Below are 20,833 nucleotides of genomic sequence, written 5' to 3' on the forward strand. Positions count from 1 at the left end.
CTTATTTTAACTTCAGTAAACCACGAGCCCCTTGATTTCTCACCTCTTCACTTCATGAGTGGTAAAACTTCATTGAAAATGCATGTATATAATTAGGACTCCAGGCTTCCTGGCACCCAACTCACAACAACCTCTAAATAAAACTAGAGCTAGATTTCACCTTTTCTTCACATTCAAATACAAATTAAACTTAAAGCAATACATTGGGCTGGATTCTCCGCCCCCCCAACGGCGAAATTGCGTTCAGCGTCGGGGCAGAGAATACGTTTTGGCGCGCGAACTCGGGACCGGCGCCAGTTTTGCAATTCTCCGCCCCTCCAAAAATCGTCGTACTCATGGAGTACACTGTGCCGAGTATCCACCGCCTCAGGTCATTGCCTGAGGCCCACCCCCCTGACCGCCTGAATTCCCAACGGCATGGTTCTATCATCATCCCACCGTCTGTGATCCTCGTGTGGCAGTTGCGGACTCAGTCCAGGGCCGCCACAGTCGGGGGAGGGCGGATCGGCGGGCAGGGTGGGCTTCATTCGGGGCTGGGGACAATGTGTGTGGCCAGTCCGAGGCACGCGAGCAGCCGATGCGGGCGACTATTTCAGCTGAGTCCGCCATGGAGCACGGCGCAGCCACTGTGGCCACCGCTGTGCGCATGCGCGCCTCTGACCCGGAGGTGCGGGTGGCCACATCGGCAGCTAGAGCTGCGAGTTCTACCACAGCTGCCTGCTAGCCCCCAGCAAAACCAGGAATATGTGACCTTTTGATGCCAGTATTCCTGGTGTAAAAGACCATAGTTTTCCCAACAGCATGGGGAGATAGTCCCAAAAACGGAGAATTCAGACCATTGTTCCTTACAATATCCTCTGATTCTCCTCTCTTCTTGCTTGCGGTAACTGTTTCTCCCTGTCTACAATATCAAAATCCCTCATAATTTTCAATATCTGTATCAAATCTCAGTTCAACCTTCTATTTTCTAAAGAGAACAATCACAGATCTTCCAATCTCATCCCAAAACTTGAATAAGACAAAGCTACACAAATAGAAATAAAATGAAGAGGGTGTTAATCGTATTCTTGGTGGTGTTGTGGAGAAGAAATGATGATCATAAATTCATAAGATATAGGAGCAGAATTAGGCCATTTGGCCCATCGAGTCTGCTCCACCATTCGATAATGGCTGATCTCATCCTGGCCTTAATTCCACTGTCCTGCCCGTTCTCCATAACCCTTCAACCCATTACCAGTTAAAAATATGTCTAACTCCTCCTTAAATTTACTCACTGTCCCAGCATCTACTGCATTCTGGGATAACTGCATTCACAACCCTTTGGGAGAAGTAGTTTCTCCTCAACTCTGTTTTAAATTTGCTACCTCTTATTCTAAGACTATGACCTCTCGTTTTTCCACAAGAGGAAGCATCCGCTCCACGTCTACTTTATCCATACCTTTTATAATCTTGTATACCTCAATTTGATCGCCCCTCATTCTTCTAAACTCCAGAGAGTACAAGCCTTAACTGTTCAATCGCTCTTCATATGACAAACCCCTCATATCTGGAATCAACTTAGTGAACCTCCTCTGAACTGCCTCCAATGCTACTACATCTTTCCTTAAATAAGGGGACCAAAACTGTGCACAATACGCCAGGTGCAGTCTTACCAATGCCTTGTATAGTTGCAAAATCACTTCCTTACCTTTATACTCTATTCCTTTTGCTACAAAATGCCAACATTCCATTCACTTTCTTTATCATCTTCTGGACCTGCATGCTCATTTTCTGTGACTCATGAACAAGGGCCCACAGATCCCCTGCATCGGAGGGGGGGATATTGTAAGAGACCCCAAAGTCTCTCCCCATTTAAATAACAAGTTGCCTTCCAATTTTTCTGACCAAAATGCCTGACCTCACACTTATCCACGATAAACTCCATCTACCACATTTTGGCCCACTTTCCTAACCTATCCTTATTTCCTCATTGTAACTTACTGTCCCACCTATTTTTGTGTTGTCTGCAAATTTGGCTATGGAACCTTCTATCCCTGTATCCAAGCCGTTTATATAGGTTGTAAATAGCTGGGGCTCAAGGACTGAACTCTGTTGCACCTCACCAGTTACAACCAAGATGAACAATAACTGTTAAATTATTCACAATTGTTTAATTATGATGACTTACTAACTACGGCCACATCTCCAACTTTCCTTTCCTCTTCAAAGTTCTTGCATGTGTTGCTGCCTTCCAAATCCATGCCAGCTTTTGCACAATTCCATGCCAGAATCTATTCAATCAGGTATGTCCCAGCTACACTATTGAAACTGAAGTTGCCAGGTCACAAATAACATGTTAGGCGCAATTCTCCCATGCCGCGCCGTCTGGAAGAATCGCCGTTCGTGCCATTTTTTCCCATGGCGCCGGTCCGAGGAGCGGAGAATCGGCGCCATTTGCGCCGCCGCCTTTGGCGCGGCGCCGGTCACGGCCGCTGTTTGCGGCCGGGCCGCCGATTCTCCGGCCTTGATGGGCCGAGCGGCCGCGCGGAAACAGCAGAGGCCTGCCGGTGCCGTTCACACCTGCCCGCAGCCGGCGGGAACTCTGCGCGTAGGGTCGGGCGGCAGCCTGTGGGGCGGGGAAAAGCGCTCCTTCATCGGGAGGGGGGGCCTCTGATGGGGGCTGGCCTGCGATCGGGGCCCACCGATTGGTGGGCCGGCCCCTCCAGCCCCAGCCCTATTTTATTACGCGGCCAGCCCCTGAACCCCCACGCCATGTTGCGTCAGGGCCGGCGCATTGAGGAAGTCCCCCGCGCATTCGCGGGTTGGCGCGGCACAACTGCGCATGCGCGGGTTGGCGCGGTGCCCATTTGGCGCCGGGGAGGCTGGTGCGGCGTGAACGCCCTGTGGGGGCCAGAATTTGGTAGTGCCACCGCCCATTTCGCACCGTCGTGAAATGCGACGGCGTTCATGATGGCGCGAACACTCTGTCTCCATTTCTGAGAATCGCAACCGTTAAGTCACTGTGACCGTGAGGCACTATCCCTCCTCCTCATCTATCTGTTTATTGTCTCTGACCCAGCTGATTACTTCAGTTGCCTTCAACACCCTTCTTCTATTGTCCAACTGGACATAACTCCCTTGCTAGTTTCTGTTTTTATTAGTCCAGTTTCTCTCTCCTCATATCAACACTTTTACTTCTGGAATTCCTCCAGATCTATCCTTGGCCCCTTTTGTTTCTCATTTCTCCTTTATTCGTTTTATGAGGTGTGGGCGTTGCTGGCTGGACCAGCATTTATTGCCCATCCCTGAGGGCATTTAAGAGTTAACCACATTGCTGTAGATCTCAAGTCACATGTAGGCCAGACCAGGTAAGGATGGCAGATTTCCTTCCCTCAAAGACATTAGTGAATCACACGGGTTTTATGACAATTGACAATGGTTTCATGGTCATCATTAGATTTTTAATTCCAGATTTTAAAAAAAATTCAATTTCCACCATCTGCCCTGGTGGGATTTGAACCCGGGTCCCCAGAGCATTATCCTGGGTCTCTGGATTACGAGTCCAGGACCAATAACATTATGCCACTGCCTCCCTTATATGTTGCCCCTTGACAACATCATTCAAAAGCAATGTTAGATTCCATATATATGACTGATGAAACCCAGCTCTACCTCACCACGACCTCTCCAGGCACTCGCACTAACTCAGATTTGTCATGCTGCCTGTCCAGTATTGGGTGTGCAATCATTTGCTTCAATTAAACATCAGCAAGACCGCAGCCATTGTCTTGACTTCCTGCCACAAACTCAGTTTCCTAGCCATTGACTCTGTCCCTCTGCTTGGCCAATTTCTAAGGCTGAAACAGAATGTTCACAACCTTGAGTGTCCTATTTGACACTGACTGCGGTTTCCAATCCGATATGCCTGCTTACTTACTGTGGTAGGCTATATTAGGGATATCGCGGTACCTAGGTGGGATGTACCTTATACTTTAGTATGAGTGGTAGAACCTGCCTGCTGGTTCCGCCCAGCAGGCGGAGCATAAGAGTCTGTGTTTCACCCACAGCAGTCATTCTGTACCGGAGCTGCTGGGGTAACTCCTTGTTCACTAAAGCCTTCAATTGGACTACAATCTCGCTTCAGTAGTGATTGATCGTCCATCAATTTAATGAACAAAATTGAAGAATGGCTGCTCTCCGCATCAAGCCAGAGTGTCTACAAATCAACCCCCACGCGGCAAATGCAGCAGCAACTGTTAAACATTGGCTGGCATGTTTCAACGGGTACATCAGGACGGCCCCGACTACCCCTACGGAGGAACAGAAAATGCAAGTCCTCCACTCAAGAGTGAGCCCAGAAATCTACATGCTTGTCGAAGACGCGGACGGTTTTGAGGATGCAATTACTTTGTTTAAAGAGCACTACGTCCGCACTGTGAATCAGGTGTACGCTCGGCATCTTTTAGCTACCAGAAGGCAGATTCCAGGGGAATCACTGGACGATTTTTACCGCGCATTGTTAGTATTGGTAGAAACTGTAATGGTCCACAAGTCTCAGCCAATGACCACACCGAACTCTTAATACAGGATGCTTTTGTTGCGGGCATGCTGTCCTCTAAAATCCGCCAGCGACTGCCGGAAAATGACACGCTAGGGCTTAAAGAGGCACGGAAACATGCGCACTCCCTAGATGTAGCCTCCCACAATGCCCAGGCCTACGTTCCCGCCCGCGTGGTACCCGCATGGACATGGTGGACCCCACCCGCGGGGTGGGGGGGTGGGGGGGGGATGCTATTTTTGCGGGCAAAACAACACCCCCGGCAACGCTGCCCGGCCCGATCCGCAATCTGCAAGGGCTGCGGGAAGAAGGGGCACCTCGTGGCAGTATGCCAGGCCCAGACGGCCGCCGCTGTCTCCACAGGCGAACCGGGCCCGCTGCCATTCCTCTCCTCACAGGCCATGTGCGAATCATGGGGGCAGCCATCTTGGATGACGTCTCAGGACTCCGACTTGGCTGGCCATGTATCGCCTGGTGAGATCTCCCAGCCGGCCATGTGCAATTCATGGGGGCAGCTTACTTGGATGACATCTCAGGACCCCGATTCGGGTGGCCGTGTATCGCCCGACGAGATCTCTCAGCTTCTGCCACAACTTGCCTCAGTGACACTGGACCAGTCTCGGCCCCGAACGCTTTCAACCACTATGACGTCGGTACTCATCAACGGGCACAAGACATCCTGCTTGATCGATTCTGGGAGCACGGAGAGCTTCATCCATCCCAATACGGTAATACACTGCTCCCTCGCTATACACCCGATTAAACAAAAGATCTCCCTAGCCGCTGGGTCCCACTCTGTGGAGATCCGGGGGTACTGCATAGCCAACCTCACGGTCCAGGGTGTGGAGTTCAATAACTTCCGACTCTACGTCCTCCCCCATCTCTGCGCTGCCACACTCCTGGGACTGGACTTCCAGTGTAACCTGCAAAGTTTAACATTCAAATTCGGCGGCCCCATACCCCCCCTCACTGTCTGCGGCCTCGCGACCCTCAAGGTCGACCCGCCTTCCCTGTTTGCAAACCTTACCCCCGATTGCAAACCCGTCGCCACCAGGAGCAGACGGTACAGTGCCCAAGACCGGACTTTCATAAGGTCGGAAGTCCAACGGTTACTCAAGGAAGGCATTATCGAGGCCAGCAACAGCCCCTGGAGAGCTCAAGTGGTGGTTGTAAAGACCGGGGAGAAACATAGTATGGTCATAGGCTACAGTCATACCATCAACAGGTATACACAGCTCGACGCATACCCTCTCCCCCACATATCTGAAATGGTCAACCAGATAGCGCAATACAAGGTTTTCTCCACAGTAGACCTTAAATCAGCCTAGCACCAGCTCCCCATTCGCCCGAACAACCGCAAGAACACTGCATTCGAAGCAGATGGGCGGCTCTACAACTTTCTAAGGGTTCCCTTTGGTGTCACAAATTGGGTCTCAGTCTTCCAACGGGAGATGGACCGAATGGTTGACCGGTACGGTCTGTGGGCCACGTTCCCGTACCTCGACAATGTCACCATCTGCGGCCACGACCAGCAGGACCACAACACCAACCTCCGCAAATTCCTCCATACCGCAAAAATCCTTAACTTAACCTATAACAAGGACAAATGCGTGTTTAGCACCGATCGCCTAGCCATCCCCGGCAACGTAGTGCATGGTGGAGTCATAGGCCCAGATCCCGAACGCATGCGCCCCCTCATGGAGCATCCCCTCCCCCACTGCCCCAAGGCCCTGAAATGTTGCCTGGGCTTCTTTTCTTATTACGCCCAGTGGGTCCCCAATTATGCGGACAAGGCCCGCCCACTAATCCAGTCCACGGTTTTTCCCCTATCGGCAGAGGCCCGCCAGGCTTTCAGTTTGGCACCAAAGCAGACATCGCCAGGGCAACGATGCATGCAATCGATGAGTCCCTCCCCTTCCAGGGAGCGATGCATCAGATGTAGCTCTGGCTGTCACCCTCAATCAGGCGGACAGACCCGTGGCCTTCTCTTCACGCACTCTCCACGCCTCAGAAATCCGCCATTCCTCCGTCGAGAAGGAGGCCCAAGCCATCGTCGAAGCTGTGCGGCATTGGAGGCATTACCTGGCCAGCAGGAGATTCACTCTCGTCACTGACCAACGGTCGGTAGCCTTCATGTTTGACAATGCACAGTGGGGCAAAATTAAGAATGATAAGATCTTACGGTGAAGGATCGAGCTCTCCACCTATAATTACGAGATCTTGTATCGTCCCGGGAAGATCAACGAGCCTCCTGATGCCCTGTCCCGCGGCACTTGTGCCAGTGTACAAGTTGACCAATTCCGGACCCTCCACGGCAACCTCTGCCACCCAGGGGTCACCCGGTTCTTCCACTTTGTTAAAACCCGCAATCTGCCCTACTCCATCGAGGAACAACAAAGAACAAAGAAAATTACAGCACAGGAACAGGTCCTTCGGCCCTCCCAGCCTGTGCCGATCCAGATCCTTTATCTAAACCTGTCACCTATTTTCCAAGGATCTACTTCCCTCTGTTCCCCGCCCGTTCATATATCTGTCTAGGTGCATCTTAAATGATGCTATCGTGCCCGCCTCTACCACCTCCGCTGGCAAAGCGTTCCAGGCACCCACCACCCTCTGTGTAAAAAACTTTCCACGCACATCTCCCTTACATCTTCCCCCTCTCACCTTTAAATCGCGACCCCTTGTAATTGATAACCCCCACTCTTGGAAAAGGCTTGTTGCTATCCACCCTGTCCATATCTCTCAATTTTGTAGACCTCAATCAGGTCCCCCCTCAACCTCCGTCTTTCCAACGAAAACAATCCTAATCTACTCAACCTTTCTTCATAGCTAGCACCCTCCATACCAGGCAACATCCTGGTGAACCTCCTCTGTACCCTCTCTAAAGCATCCACATCGTTCTGGTAATGTGGCGACCAGAACTGCACGCAGTATTCCAAATGTGGCCTAACCAAAGTCCTATACAACTGTAACATGACCTGCCGACTCTTGTACTCAATACCCGTCCGATGAAGGCAAGCATGCTGTATGCCTTCTTGACCACTCTATCGACCTGTGTTGCCACCTTCAGGGTACAATGGACCTGAACTCCCAGATCTCTCTGTACATCAACTTTCCCCATTGACCGTATAGTCCGCACTTGAATTAGATCTTCCAAAATGCATCACCTCGCATTTGCCTGGATTGAACTCCATCTGCCATTTCTCTGCCCAACTCTCCAATCTATCTATATTTTGCTGTATTCTCTGACAGTCCTCCTCGCTATCTGCAACTCCACCAATCTTAGTATCATCTGCAAACTTGCTAATCAGGCCACCTATACCTTCGTCCAGATCATTTATGTATATCACAAACAACAGTGGTCCGAGCACAGATCCCTGTGGAACACCATGTCCCTGTGAAAATGAGGGATACAAATGGCAAGATTAGGGAACCATGGATGACGGGTGGAATTGTGAGACTAGCTAAGATGAAAAAGGAAGCATACATAAGATCTTAGAATACCCAAATCATCATCATCTCTTTCTCCATTTTGAGACACTCCCTTCCACCACTACTCTCTGTCTCCTGTTGCCCAGCCAGTTCTTTAACCATCTAGCTAGTACACCCTGAACCCCATACGACTTCACTTTTTCCATCAACCTGCCATGGGAAACTTTATCAAACGCCTTACTGAAGTCCATGTATCTGACATCTACAGCCCTTCCCTCATCAATTAACTTTGTCACTTCCTCAAAGAATTCTATTAGGTTTGTAAGACATGACCTTCCCTGCACAAAACCATGCTGCCTATCACTGATAAGTCTATTTTCTTCCAAATGTGAATAGATCCTATCTCTCAGTATCTTCTCCAACAGTTTGCCTACCACTGACGTCAAGCTCACAGGTCTATAATTCCCTGGATTATCCCTGCTACCCTTCTTAAACAAAGGGACAACATTAGCAATTCTCCAGTCCTCCAGGACCTCACCCATGCTCAAGGATGCTGCAAAGATATCTGTTAAGGCCCCAGCTATTTTGTCCCTCGCTTCCCTCAGTAACCTGGGATAGATCCCATCCGGACCTGGGGACTTGTCCACCTTAATGCCTTTTAGAATACCCAAAGCTTCCCCCTTCCTTATGCCGACTTGACCTAGAGTATTTAAACATCCATCCCTAGCCTCAACATCCGTCATGCCCCTCTCCTTGGTGAATACCGATGCAAAGTACTCATTCAGAATCACACCCATTTCCTCTGACTTCACGCATAAATTCCCTCTTTTGTCTTTGAGTGGGCCAATCCTTTCTCTAGTTACCCTCTTGCTCCTTATATACGAATAAAAGGCTTTGGGATTTTCCTTAACCCTGTTAGCCAAAGATATTTCATGACCCCTTTTAGCCCACTTTATTGCTCGTTTGAGATTTGTCCTACTTTCCCGATATTCCTCCAAAGCTTCATCAGTTTTAAGTCGCCTAGATCTTATGTATGCTTCCTTTTTCATTTTAGCTAGTCTCACAATTCCATCCGTCATCCATGGTTCCCTAATGTGGTAGGCTATATTAGGGGTATCGCGGTACCTAGGTGGGATGTACCTTACACTGTAGTATGAGTGGTGGAACCTAAGGTGGAGCATAAGAGTCTGAGTTTCACCCACAGCAGTCATTCTGTACCGGAGCTGCTGGGGTAACTACTTGTTCATTAAAGCCTTCAATTGGACTACAATCTCGCTTCAATTGCACCTCCAAAACATTGCCAATATCCTCGTTTTGCTGCTGAAGCTTTGTGTTATCTGCAGATTCAACTATTCCAATGCACTCCTGCCCAGTGCACCACATTCCACTCTCTGTAAACATAAATTCATCCAGAACACTGCGGCCTGTATCATGAATCGCACTAACACCTGTACAGCTGTCATCCCTGCGCTTACTTGAATTGTCTCCAGGCCTGACAATGCCTCAAATTTAAAATTCTCATCCTGGTGTTCGAATCCCTCCTTGGTCACAGCTTTCCCTATGGCTGATATCTCGTTCAGCCCTACAACCTTCTGTCATCTCTGAACACCTACAATTCTGGTCCCTGATTTCCATCCCTCTGCCATTGAGCCATGTCTCCAGCTGCCTAGGCCTTAAAGAAATACATTTTCTCCTGTAAACTACTCCTTTAATTACATAGTTTACTGGACAGAAATAGGACATTTCCGCCAAACTGGTTTCTGCCAGTGTTCATGTTTCACAGATCCTCCTCCCACTCTCTCCTCAAATCTTTGATTGGATTTATGTTTTGGATTCCCCACAAGAGATCCACCGCTTCAGCAAAACTTGTCACCCGTCCTAATATTTATGTAGTTCAGTGTCAAATTTTGCCTGATAACAATTTACAGTTTAAAGATTGGAGGAAACCTGGGTCTTAATATTTTACTTCAGACAATCGCTAACTAATGAGGTTCCAGGTAAACGTCACTGTTTATTCGGCCAGCCCGGCCGGTTAAAGGAGTTTGTGCAGCCTGAACTTCCAGCAGGTCAGTGCTCGGAATGTTTGTCTGACGTTTCAGCGATTGGGCCCCACCCTCTATTTAATTAAACTTTCTTCCTTCTTCCAGCCCAGGTCAGTGTCTTAACACACTCGGCGGACATTATGGGCTGCGACTTTCCAAACATCAAAATGAAGTTTGTTACTTTCTGAAATAAAAAAAGTTGACAAAGTCGGGCGCACCGAAACCCGTGAGCTGAAAGGCGGAGAGAGAAAAAGTGGAAGGAAAGTTTCGCTGCAGTTGGCGTCGTTCCCTGGACCGGGATGGAACCAAGTTGGCGGAATGCTCTGGTGCTGCTGGTGGGCAGTGTCTTCCTATTCCAGGTAATGATAGTCTGCCCGGTGGACTGAGATGTCCACAGCCCCTCAGTGGCGGGAGTGGAGGGGGGAGGGGGGAGGGGGGCTGCCCAGTGCACCTGCCGAGTGCAGTCAGGTAGCACGTCCTCTCCCCGGGCGGCTGGGAGAGGAGGGGCTGTGGATGCAGAGACTATCTGTGGATGTGGAATTTTGCTTCCGAATTACACCATTGTTTTATTCTCTATGTGACGTTTCGTGTAACCCCCAGGGTCCTACCGCTGTTTATCGCTTACTGATTTACCAATTAACTCGACTACTGCATATTGCACAATCACGATTTAATATGCGTGCCTTGAAACCTTCTAAATCAGTTTTACGAGTATACCCTACGACGTTTCAAGCCGTGTAAACAGGCGTGTACGGCTTTATCATCATGTACCCCTATTTCGAGTTAATTTATAAGTTAATTAAAATAAATGTGAGAACTAGGATTTAAGATAACAGTAACTGTAGAATACTATTATATTCCCTCCCGCTGCCTTGGGAAAGTAGGCAGCATAGTCAAAGACCCTTCCCACCCGGGTTATTCTATCTTCCAACTTCTTTCATCGGGCAGGAGATGGAAAAGTCTGAGAATGTGCACTAACAGACTCAAGCAACTTCTTCCTTCCTATTACCAGACTCCTGAACGGCCCTCTCGTGGACTGAACTGATCTCTCGACGCATCTTCTCTATTGTAGCACTACACTCTGTATGTTTCACACGATGTCTATGTATTTAGATTTGTGTATTTATTGTATGTCCTATATTTTTCATATATGCAACAATCGGCCTGGACTGTATGCAGAACAATACTTATCACTACCTCGGGATGCATGATAAATCTAAATTTAAAATGTGTAATATTGTAATATCTTCTCTCTTTACTACATTAGAATTTTTCAATAATCTTCAGGTTCTTTGCACTGTGATTCTCAATGTCAAAAATATTAATGCCTTGGGGTTATCCATTCCTAATTTAACTAATTTAAACCATATCTTTTATTAATTCTTGGATGTTCATCCCAAGGTGGAGGTCAACAATTGTATTTTCTGTTAAATCTGAAATTGTACTCCTCTGGAATATTCTCCTCTACGGTTTATGTTTTAGTTAAGCCGGTGACAGGCAAAACCATAAAGATTGTCGGTGCTTTCTGGAGTAGGGTGTTAAGCAACTATAAACCTATATTTGGTATAAACCTATATTTGGTATAAAGGGCGTTAAGCAACTATAAACCTATATTACCTATATTTGGGGCAGCACGGTAGCATGGGGATTAGCACAATTGCTTCACAGCTCCAGGGTCTCAGGTTCGATTCCCGGCTTGGGTCACTGTGTGGAGTCTGCACGTTCTTCCCGTGTGTGCGTGGGTTTCCTCCGGGTGCTCCGGTTTCCTCCCACAGTCCAAAGATGTGCAGGTTAGGTGGATTGGCCCTGATAAATTGCCCATAGTGTCCAAAATTGCACTTTGTGTTGGGTGGGGTTACTGGGTTATGGGGATAGGGTGGAGGTGTTGACCTTGGGTAGGGTGCTCTTTCCAAGAGCCAGTGCAGACTCGATGGGCTGAATGGCCTCCTTCTGCACTGTAAATTCTATGATTTGTGCTCCTGTCTCTGAACAGATGGGAATGATAACTAGTATACCTTGAGGGTTAAATTAAATATTTCATCTCTAAACAATTAGTTTCAGACACTCTTTTAATGGATAACATTTCCAAAGAATTCCTGGAGAAATGCTCACTAAGTTTTGTTTTGTGTTCACTTTTTTATAGAAATGATTCATTGCATTTTATGAAATTTTAATGGCCACCCTACTCTCTCTGTGGGCAGAGTACAATTATAGTTGAAAGATAATTGAAATAAGCAAGCACCTTTATCAGGTTCATGGGTAATGGTCCATAATACCATTATGACCAATTGCTTCTAAATACATCCAGTAGGGCCGGGTGCTTCCCCACCAATCCTTTTGTTAAATATATTGATTTAAGATTACAGAGTTTCCTTTTTTTATATAATAACTTCAGTAACTCAGCAGAGGCACTGTTTTTGCAAGGGCACATTTAATCAAAGTTGCCATTCTAATCATTCTAATTAATGGTGTTGTTTGGAAAATAAACCTTGTGATAAATGTCTCTTTTTTTTAAACTATAATTTCACAAGACTGTTCTAAGTTAGTTTTAGTTTCTGGCCCAGTTTCTGCTGGCACTGACGACTGACAACAGGGGCGGTGTGGTAGCACAGTGGTTAGCACTGCTGCCTCACTGCACCAGAGACCTGGGTTCAAATCCGACCTTGGGTGACTGTGTGGAGTTTGCACATTCTCCCCATGTCTGTGTGGGTTTCCTCCAGGTGCTCTGATGTCCTCCCACAGTCCAAAGATGTGTGTGCTCGGTGGATTGGCCATGATAAATTGACCCTTCGTTGGTGCAGACTCGATAGGCTGAATGGCCTCCTTCTGCACTGTGAATTGTATCAATATTTTTACAGAGTAGGACATCCTATAAGTTCTTCACTGGTAGAAAGAAGGGAGTGGATCAAGAGCTGCTGTCAAAGGGGTAAACGTGAAGGTGGTCTCAAAACTAGGAAGATGAGAAGGTAGTCAAATTGACTTGCTGTTCCCAATGATGCAGGGGAGGACTGCTATGTTGTACTTTGCTCAGGTTAAGGCAGGTCATTTCAACTCTGTGCAGGAAAAACATTGCAGCAACACCAGTGCTGGAAAAGTTAAGGGTATGTGCAGAAAATAGGACTGGAGTAGGTTACAGAATAATTCTGTGGAATCATTTTCAAGCAAGAGGAATTTTGCTGTTCTTGCACCTAACAATAGGGAGCCACAAAAGGGAAAAATCATGGCAGTGGGAGATGAGCAGGATTTGGTGTGAATTTTGTTTTTAAGAATAGTTCTGGAAGAGCTGAAGTATATTAAGAGTGAAGTTTATGAACCAGGTTGAATCTCCAGACAAATAAACCAGGGTTTCAGAAGCAGTATTGGGGGCTGGTTTCGCTTAGTTGGCTGGACAGCTGTTTCATGAATACACGAATAGAGGGAAATGGACCTCAGAAGTGCAGAAAGGTTTAGTTTAGATGTGCATCATAATCGGCGCAGGCTTGGTGGGCCGAGGGGCCTGTACTGGCTGAGGTTATTCATGAATGCATGCCTTCTCAACCTTGCCCCTTGCCTGAAGTGTGTGGATGCTCAGGTTAAATCACCACCAGTCAGCTCTCCTCAAAAGGGAAAGCAGCCTTTTGTCATCAGGGACTATGGCAACTTTGCTTACTTTACTGGTTAGGTAGAAATGGAGTTGTCTGATATGGAGGTGGAAGTAGCTAATTTTGGTGATGGACTATAGCTGAACTTTGAAAGTCAGGACACTAGGCTTGCGCACTGTCAGGCTTGCGCACTGTCAGGCTTGCGCACTGTCAGGCTTGCGCACTGTCAGGCTTGCGCACTGTCAGGCTTGCGCACTGTCAGGCTTGCGCACTGTCAGGCTTGCGCACTGTCAGGCTTGCGCACTGTCAGGCTTGCGCACTGCCAGGCTTGCGCACTGCCAGGCTTGCGCACTGCCAGGCTTGCGCACTGCCAGGCTTGCGCACTGCCAGGCTTGCGCACTGCCAGGCTTGCGCACTGCCAGGCTTGCGCACTGCCAGGCTTGCGCACTGCCAGGCTTGCGCACTGCCAGGCTTGCGCACTGCCAGGCTTGCGCACTGCCAGGCTTGCGCACTGCCAGGCTTGGCTTGATCTGCCTGCCAAGATCCCATGCTGTCCCTGCAGATTTTAATATTATAGATCATAGATCATAGAATTTACAGTGCAGAAGGAGGCCATTCGGCCCATCAAGTCTGCACCGGCCCATGGAAAGATCACCCTACCTAATATTATTGCCTTCAAATATGTGGCTTGGTCTGTGATGCTGTAATTGGGGTCCATTTGTTATTTTAATCAAAGACCTGGATGGGAAAGCTTTCCTGTCAAGCCAATCTTGTGGGAATAGAAGTCTGGGGCCAGGGGAGGCCGAAAAGGTGATCCGTTTTTATGTTCTATTATTCTATATTACTTTACTGCTCCTAGCCATTAACCTGAGCTTTTATGTGGATTTTATTTGCACTTGAAGTGACACAAAAATGACTGATTTAGTCAAATTGTGGAAATCCATGTGGATCAATCTTAATTCATTATGGATTTGAATTAAAAAATGAATTAGAAAGTGGAAATTGAAAATATTCAAGAGTGGTCTAGTGCCAAACTTGAGAAAGGTGATTCTCTGCCAGATAATTCAGTGAATTGTATTGGGAGCATTTATCATCCAAAAAACCACACCTTTTCGGAAGGACAAACAGGAAGGAAAGAGTGGTGTAGCTTTGTTAGAACGAGATGAAATAAGTACAATAGCAAGAAATGATCTTCATCTGGAAGATGCAGAATGCATATGGGTGGAGGTAAGAAATAACAAGGGAAAGAAGGCACTGGCGGGAGTCCGTCTATAGGCCTTTAAACAGTAGTTCTACTGTAGGACGGAGAATAAATCAGGAGATAATAAAGGTATGTAAAAAAAGCAGTACTTAATCATAGGTGACTTTAATCTTCCATGTAGATTGGGAAAATCAAATCGGCAGGGGTAGCCATGAGCAAGAATTCATAGTGTATCCTTGAACAATATGTTGTGGATCCAACCAAGGATCAGGCTGTTTTGGATTTAGTAATGTATATTGAGGCAGGTTCAGTAAACAATTTTGAGTATAAGATCCCTTGGGAAGCGGCGGCCATAGCATGGTAGAATTTCATGTTCCATTTGAGAGTGAGAAACTTGGGTCAGAAACAACTGTGCTACACTGAAATATGGGTAATTATAAAGGAATAAGGGCAGAGTTGACTGGAGTGGACTGGGAAAGAAGTTTTTAGCAGGAAATGACTCGCAACAAAGATATATCCCAAGAAGGATTTCAGGAAGGGGTTAAATCAACCATGGTTAACCAAGGAAGTGAAAGATAATATTAAACTGAAAGAAAAGACCTATAATATGACAAAGATTAATGGTAAGCCAGGGGATTGGGAAAGCTTTGAAAAAAACAACAAATGGTGACCAAAAAAAACAGAGGGAGAAGATAAACTGAGGGTAAACCAGCAAGTATTATAAAATGGACAGCAAGAGCTGTATTAAAGATATAAAAAGGAAGAGGGAGGCCAAAGTGAACATAGGCCCCTTAGAGAATGAGACTGGGGAAACAATAATGGGGAACCAGATACTGGGAGAGAAGTTAATCAAATAATTCATGTCAATATTCATGGTGGAAAGTACTATTAACATTCCAAAAATACTAAATAATCAAGAAGAAGGGGGGGGGGAGAAATAAATAAAATAACAAGCACTAGGAAAACTAATGGAGCTAAAGGCCGATAAATCCCCTGGTTCTGATGGTTGCATCCCAGAATATTAAAGTAGGTAGCTACAGTGGATGCACTGGTAGTAATCTTTCTAGAATCCTTAAATTCTGGAAAAGTTCCAAAGTGTTGGAAAACTGCCAATGTAACACCTTTATTCAAAAAATAAGGAAGCAAGTAACAATAGGCCAGTTAGCTTAACTTCTTGTCATTGGGATAATGTCAGAGTCCATTATAAGGGATGTAATAGCAGAGCATTTAAAAATGCAGAATATTGTTGGCATGGCTTCATAAAGGGGAAATCATGCCTGCCAAAATTATGAGAATTTTGAGGTGGTAACACGCAGGATAGATGAAGGGGAACCAGTAGATGTAACATCCTTGGATTTGCTCGATAAGGTACCGCACAAAAGGCTACTTAGTAAGATAGATTCCATGATGTTGGGGGCAGTATATTAGTATGGATAGAGGAGTGATTAACTGATAGAAGCCACAGAGTTGGAATAAGAGGGGCATTTTCAGGATGGCACCCTGCAATGAGTGGAGTGCCACTGGGATCAGTGCTCAGGCACAATTATCTACAATATATATATTAATGACTTGGATGAGGGAAGTGACTATACTATTGCCAAGTGTGCGGATGACACAAAAATGGGTGGGAAAGCAAGTGGTGAGGATGAGACAAAGACTCTACAGAGGGATGTCGACACATTAGATGAGTGGGCAAAAACCTGGCAGATGTAATATAATGTAGGAAAATGTGAACTTATGCACTTTGGTAGGAAGAATAAAGGAGCTGAATATTATTTAAATGGAGAAAGACTGAAGAAAACTGGAGCACAGTGATTTGGGGGTCCTGTGCAAATCACAGAAAACTAGCATACAAGTTCAGGTAATTAGGAAGGCAAGTGAAATTTTGGCATTTATTTCAAAAAGAATGGTGTATAAAAATAGGGAAGCCCTACTAAAACTATACAAAGCACTAATTAGACCACACCTGGAATAATGTGAACAGTTTTGGTCCCTTTAACTGAGGAAAGTTATATTGGAATTGGAGGCAGTCCAGAGAAGGTTCATGAGGTTGATCCCAGGTCTGCAAAGATTTTCTCATGAGGAGAGGTTAAGTAGGTTGGGCCTGTATTCACTGAATTTTAGAAGAATGAGAGGCAACCTTATTGAGTCAGATGGGGAATTGACAAGGTAGACCATAAGACATAGGAGCGGAAGTAAGGTCATTTGGCCCATCGAGTCCACTCCACCATTCAATCATGGCTGATTTCAACTCCATTTACCCGCTCTCTCTCCATAGCCCTTAATTCCTCGAGAAATCAAGAATTTATCAACTTCTGTCTTAAAGACACTCAACGTCCCGGCCTCCACCGCCCTCTGTGGCAATGAATTCCACAGACCCACCACTCTCTGGCTGAAGAAATTTCTCCACATCTCTGTTCTAAAGTGACTCCCTTTTATTCTAAGGCTGTGCCCCCAGGTCCTAATCTCCCCTGCTAATGGAAACAACTTCCCTACGTCCACCCTATCTAAGCCATTCATTATCTTGTAAGTTTCTATTAGATCTCCCCTCAACCTCCTAAACTCCAATGAATATAATCCCAGGATCCTCAGACGTTCATCGTATGTTAGGCCTACCATTCCTGGGATCATCCATGTGAATCTCCGCTGGACCCGCTCCAGTGCCAGTATGTCCTTCCTGAGGTGTGGGGCCCAAAATTGCCCACAGTATTCTAAATGGGGCCTAACTAATGCTTTATAAAGCTTCAGAAGTACATCCCTGCTTTTATATTCCAAGCCTCTTGAGATGAATGACAACATTGCATTTGCTTTCTTAATTACGGACTCAACCTGCAAGTTTACCTTTAGAGAATCCTGGCGTAGACTCCCAAGTCCCTTTGCACTTCAGCATTATGAATTTTGTCACCGTTTTAAAAAAAAAATAGTCCATGCCTCTATTTTTTTTTTCAAAAGTGCAAGACCTCGCACTTGCCCACGTTGAATTTCATCAGCCATTTCTTGGACCACTCTCCTAAACTGTCTAAATCTTTCTGCAGCCTCCCCACCTCCTCCATACTACCTGCCCCTCCACCTATCTTTGTATCATCGGCAAACTTAGCCAGAATGCCCCCAGTCCTGTCATCTAGATCGTTAATATATAAAGAGAACAGCTGTGGCCCCAACACTGAACCCTGCGGGACACCACTTGTCACCAGTTGCCATTCCGACAAAGAACCTTTTATCCCAACTCTCTGCCTTCTGCCTGACAGCCAATCATCAATCCATGTTAGTACCTTGCCTCGAATACCATGGGCCCTTATTTTACTCAGCAGTCTCCCGTGAGGCACCTTATCAAAGGCCTTTTGGAAGTCAAGATAGATAACATCCATTGGCTCTCCTTGGTCTAACCTATTTGCTATCTCTTCAAAGAACTCTAACAGGTTTGTCAGGCACGACCTCCCCTTACTAAATCCATGCTGACTTGTCCTAATCTGACCCTGCACTTCCAAGAATTTAGAAATCTCATGCTTAACAATGGATTCTAGAATCTTGCCAACAACCGAGGTTAGGCTAATTGGCCTATAATTTTCCAATTTTTTTCCTTGTTCCCTTCTTGAACAGGTGGGTTACAACAGCAATTTTCCAATCCTCTGGGACTTTCCCTGACTCCAGTGACTTTTGAAAGATCATAACTAACGCCTCCACTATTTCTTCAGCTTCCTTTAGAACTCTAGGATGTAGCCCATCTGGGCCCGGAGATTTATCAATTTTTAGACCTCTTAGTTTCTCTAGCACTTTCTCCTTTGTGATGGCTACCATATTCAACTCTGTCCCCTGACTCTCCTGAATTGTTGGGATATTACTCATGTCTTCTACTGTGAAGACTGACGCAAAGTACTTATTTAGTTCCCCCGTTATTTCCTTGTCTCCCATCACTAGATTACCAGCGTCATTTTGGAGTGGCCCAATGTCTACTTTTGCCTCCTGTTTTTTTTAAATGTATTCAAAGAAACTTTTACTATCATTCCTAATGTTACTGGCTAGCCTACCTTCATATTTGATCCTCTCTTTCCTTATTTCTCTCTTTGTTATCCTCTGTTGGTTTTGTAGCCTTCCCAATCTTCTGACTTCCCACTACTCTTTCCCACACTATAGGCTTTCTCTTTTGCTTTGATGCATTCCCTAACTTCCTTTGTCAGCCATGGCTGCCTAATCCCCCCTCTGATAACCTTTCTTTTCTTTGGGATGAACCTCTGTACTGTGTCCTCAATTACTCCCAGAAACTCCTGCCATTGCTGTTTTACTGTCTTTCCCACTAGGCTCTGCTCCCAGTCGATTTTCGTCTGTTCCTCCCTCATGCCCCTGTAGTTACCTTTATTTAACTGTAACACCTTTACATCTGATTCTACCTTCTTCCTTTCAAATTGCAGATTGAATTCTACCATATTATGATCACTGCCTCCTAAGTGTTCCCTTACTTTAAGATCTTTAATCAAGCCTGGCTCATTACATAACACTAAGTCCAGAATGGCCTGTTCCCTCGTGGGCTCCATCACAAGCTGTTCCAAAAAGCCCTCCTGTAAACATTCAATGAATTCCCTTTCCTTGGGTCCACTGGCAGCATTATTGACCCAGTCCACCTGCATATTGAAGTCCCTCATGATCACTGTGACCTTGCCTTTCTGACATGCACTTTCTATTTTGTGGTGCATTTTGTGCCCCTGTTCGGAGGCCTGTACATAACTCCCATTATGGTTTTTTTGCCTTTGTGGTTCCTCAACTCTACCCACACAGACTCCACATCATCTGACCCTATGTCGTTTAGTGCTATTGATTTAATTTCATTCCTAATTAACAAGGCAACCCCGCCCCCTCTGCCCACCTCTGTCTTTTCGCTAGGTTGTGAATCCCTGGATGTTTAACTGCCAGTCCTGAACCCCCTGCAACACGTCTCTGTGATGCCTACCACATCATACCTGCCAGTCACAATCTGGGCCACAAGCTCATCTACCTTGTTCCGTACACTGCGCGCATTTAAATATAGCACCTTTAGTTCTCTATTGACCGTCCCTTTTTGTTTTCTTAGTGTGGTGGACCTTGGTTTATTGAGCCTTTCCATACACTGTCATATTTTGTGGGATGGGGACTATCGTAACCTATCCTGAGTTCTGTCTTTTCGTGCTTTTTTTGTATTCCTAAGCAGCTACGCTTCCCACTGATTACTTCACCTCTTGGTTCCCTGACTTTCCCTTCCCCCCCCCCAATCTCTAGTTTAAAGTCCTATTGACCACCCTATTTACTCTTTTCGCCAGAATACTGGTCCCAGCTCGGGTCAGGTGGAGACCATCCCAACTGTATAGGTCCCCCCTGTCCCAAAACCGATGCCAGTGTCCCATGAAAAGGAACCCCTCTTTCCCACACCACTCTTTCAGCCACGTGTTACCTTCCCTTATTCTTGCCTCCCTATGCCAATTTGCACGTGGCTCGGGCAGTAATCCGGAGATTATGACCCTTGAGGACCTGTTTTTAAATTTGAGTTAAGGTAGATGCTATGGGGATGATTCCTCTTGCGCGGAAAGTCGAGGATCAGAGGACATAATTTCAGAGTAACTGGTCACCTATTTAAGACAGAGATGAGGAGGAATTTCTTCTTTGAGGGTAGTAAATCTGTAGATTCTTTACTGCCGAGAGCTGTGCATGCTGGGTTGTTAACTATACTCAAGGCTGAGATAGATAGATTTCTAATCAGTAAGGGAATCGAGAATTGGGACCAGATCAAATCAGCCATGATCTCATTGAATGGCAGAGCAGAATAGCCTCCATCTAACCCCATGTGCTTGCCATCATTGAGACTGGCTATTTCCACCTCTCTAACATCACCTGTCTTCCCTTTGCCTCAGCTAATCTCCTGCTGCTGCTCTCATCAGGGGTTAAATTACAAGCAGAGGTTACACAAATTAGGCCTGTTTTCGCTAGCATTTAGAAGGTTAAGGGGTGAGCTGATCGAAGTCTTCAAGATATTAACAGTAAAAGACAAGGGAGATAAAGTGAAACTATTTCC

At 46.3% G+C, this 20,833-nt stretch overlaps 1 protein-coding gene across 3 annotated transcripts in view; it reads left to right on the forward strand.

Annotated features, from left to right (window-relative positions):
• The first annotated feature begins 9,906 nt into the window (after positions 1-9,906).
• The window catches only part of ptprja (protein tyrosine phosphatase receptor type Ja), a 283,707-nt gene continuing 272,780 nt past the window's right edge, over positions 9,907-20,833 (forward strand). For all 3 annotated transcript variants that reach the window (XM_072518944.1, XM_072518945.1, XM_072518946.1), the window contains exons 1-2: positions 9,907-10,035; positions 10,117-10,370. In XM_072518944.1, coding sequence (XP_072375045.1) covers positions 10,311-10,370 — 60 coding nt within the window. In that variant the 5' untranslated portion in view covers positions 9,907-10,035; positions 10,117-10,310. The remainder of the gene's footprint in view (positions 10,036-10,116; positions 10,371-20,833) is intronic.

The sequence above is a fragment of the Scyliorhinus torazame genome, chromosome 10, assembly GCF_047496885.1.
Source record: "Scyliorhinus torazame isolate Kashiwa2021f chromosome 10, sScyTor2.1, whole genome shotgun sequence".
Taxonomy (NCBI): Eukaryota; Metazoa; Chordata; class Chondrichthyes; order Carcharhiniformes; family Scyliorhinidae; genus Scyliorhinus; species Scyliorhinus torazame.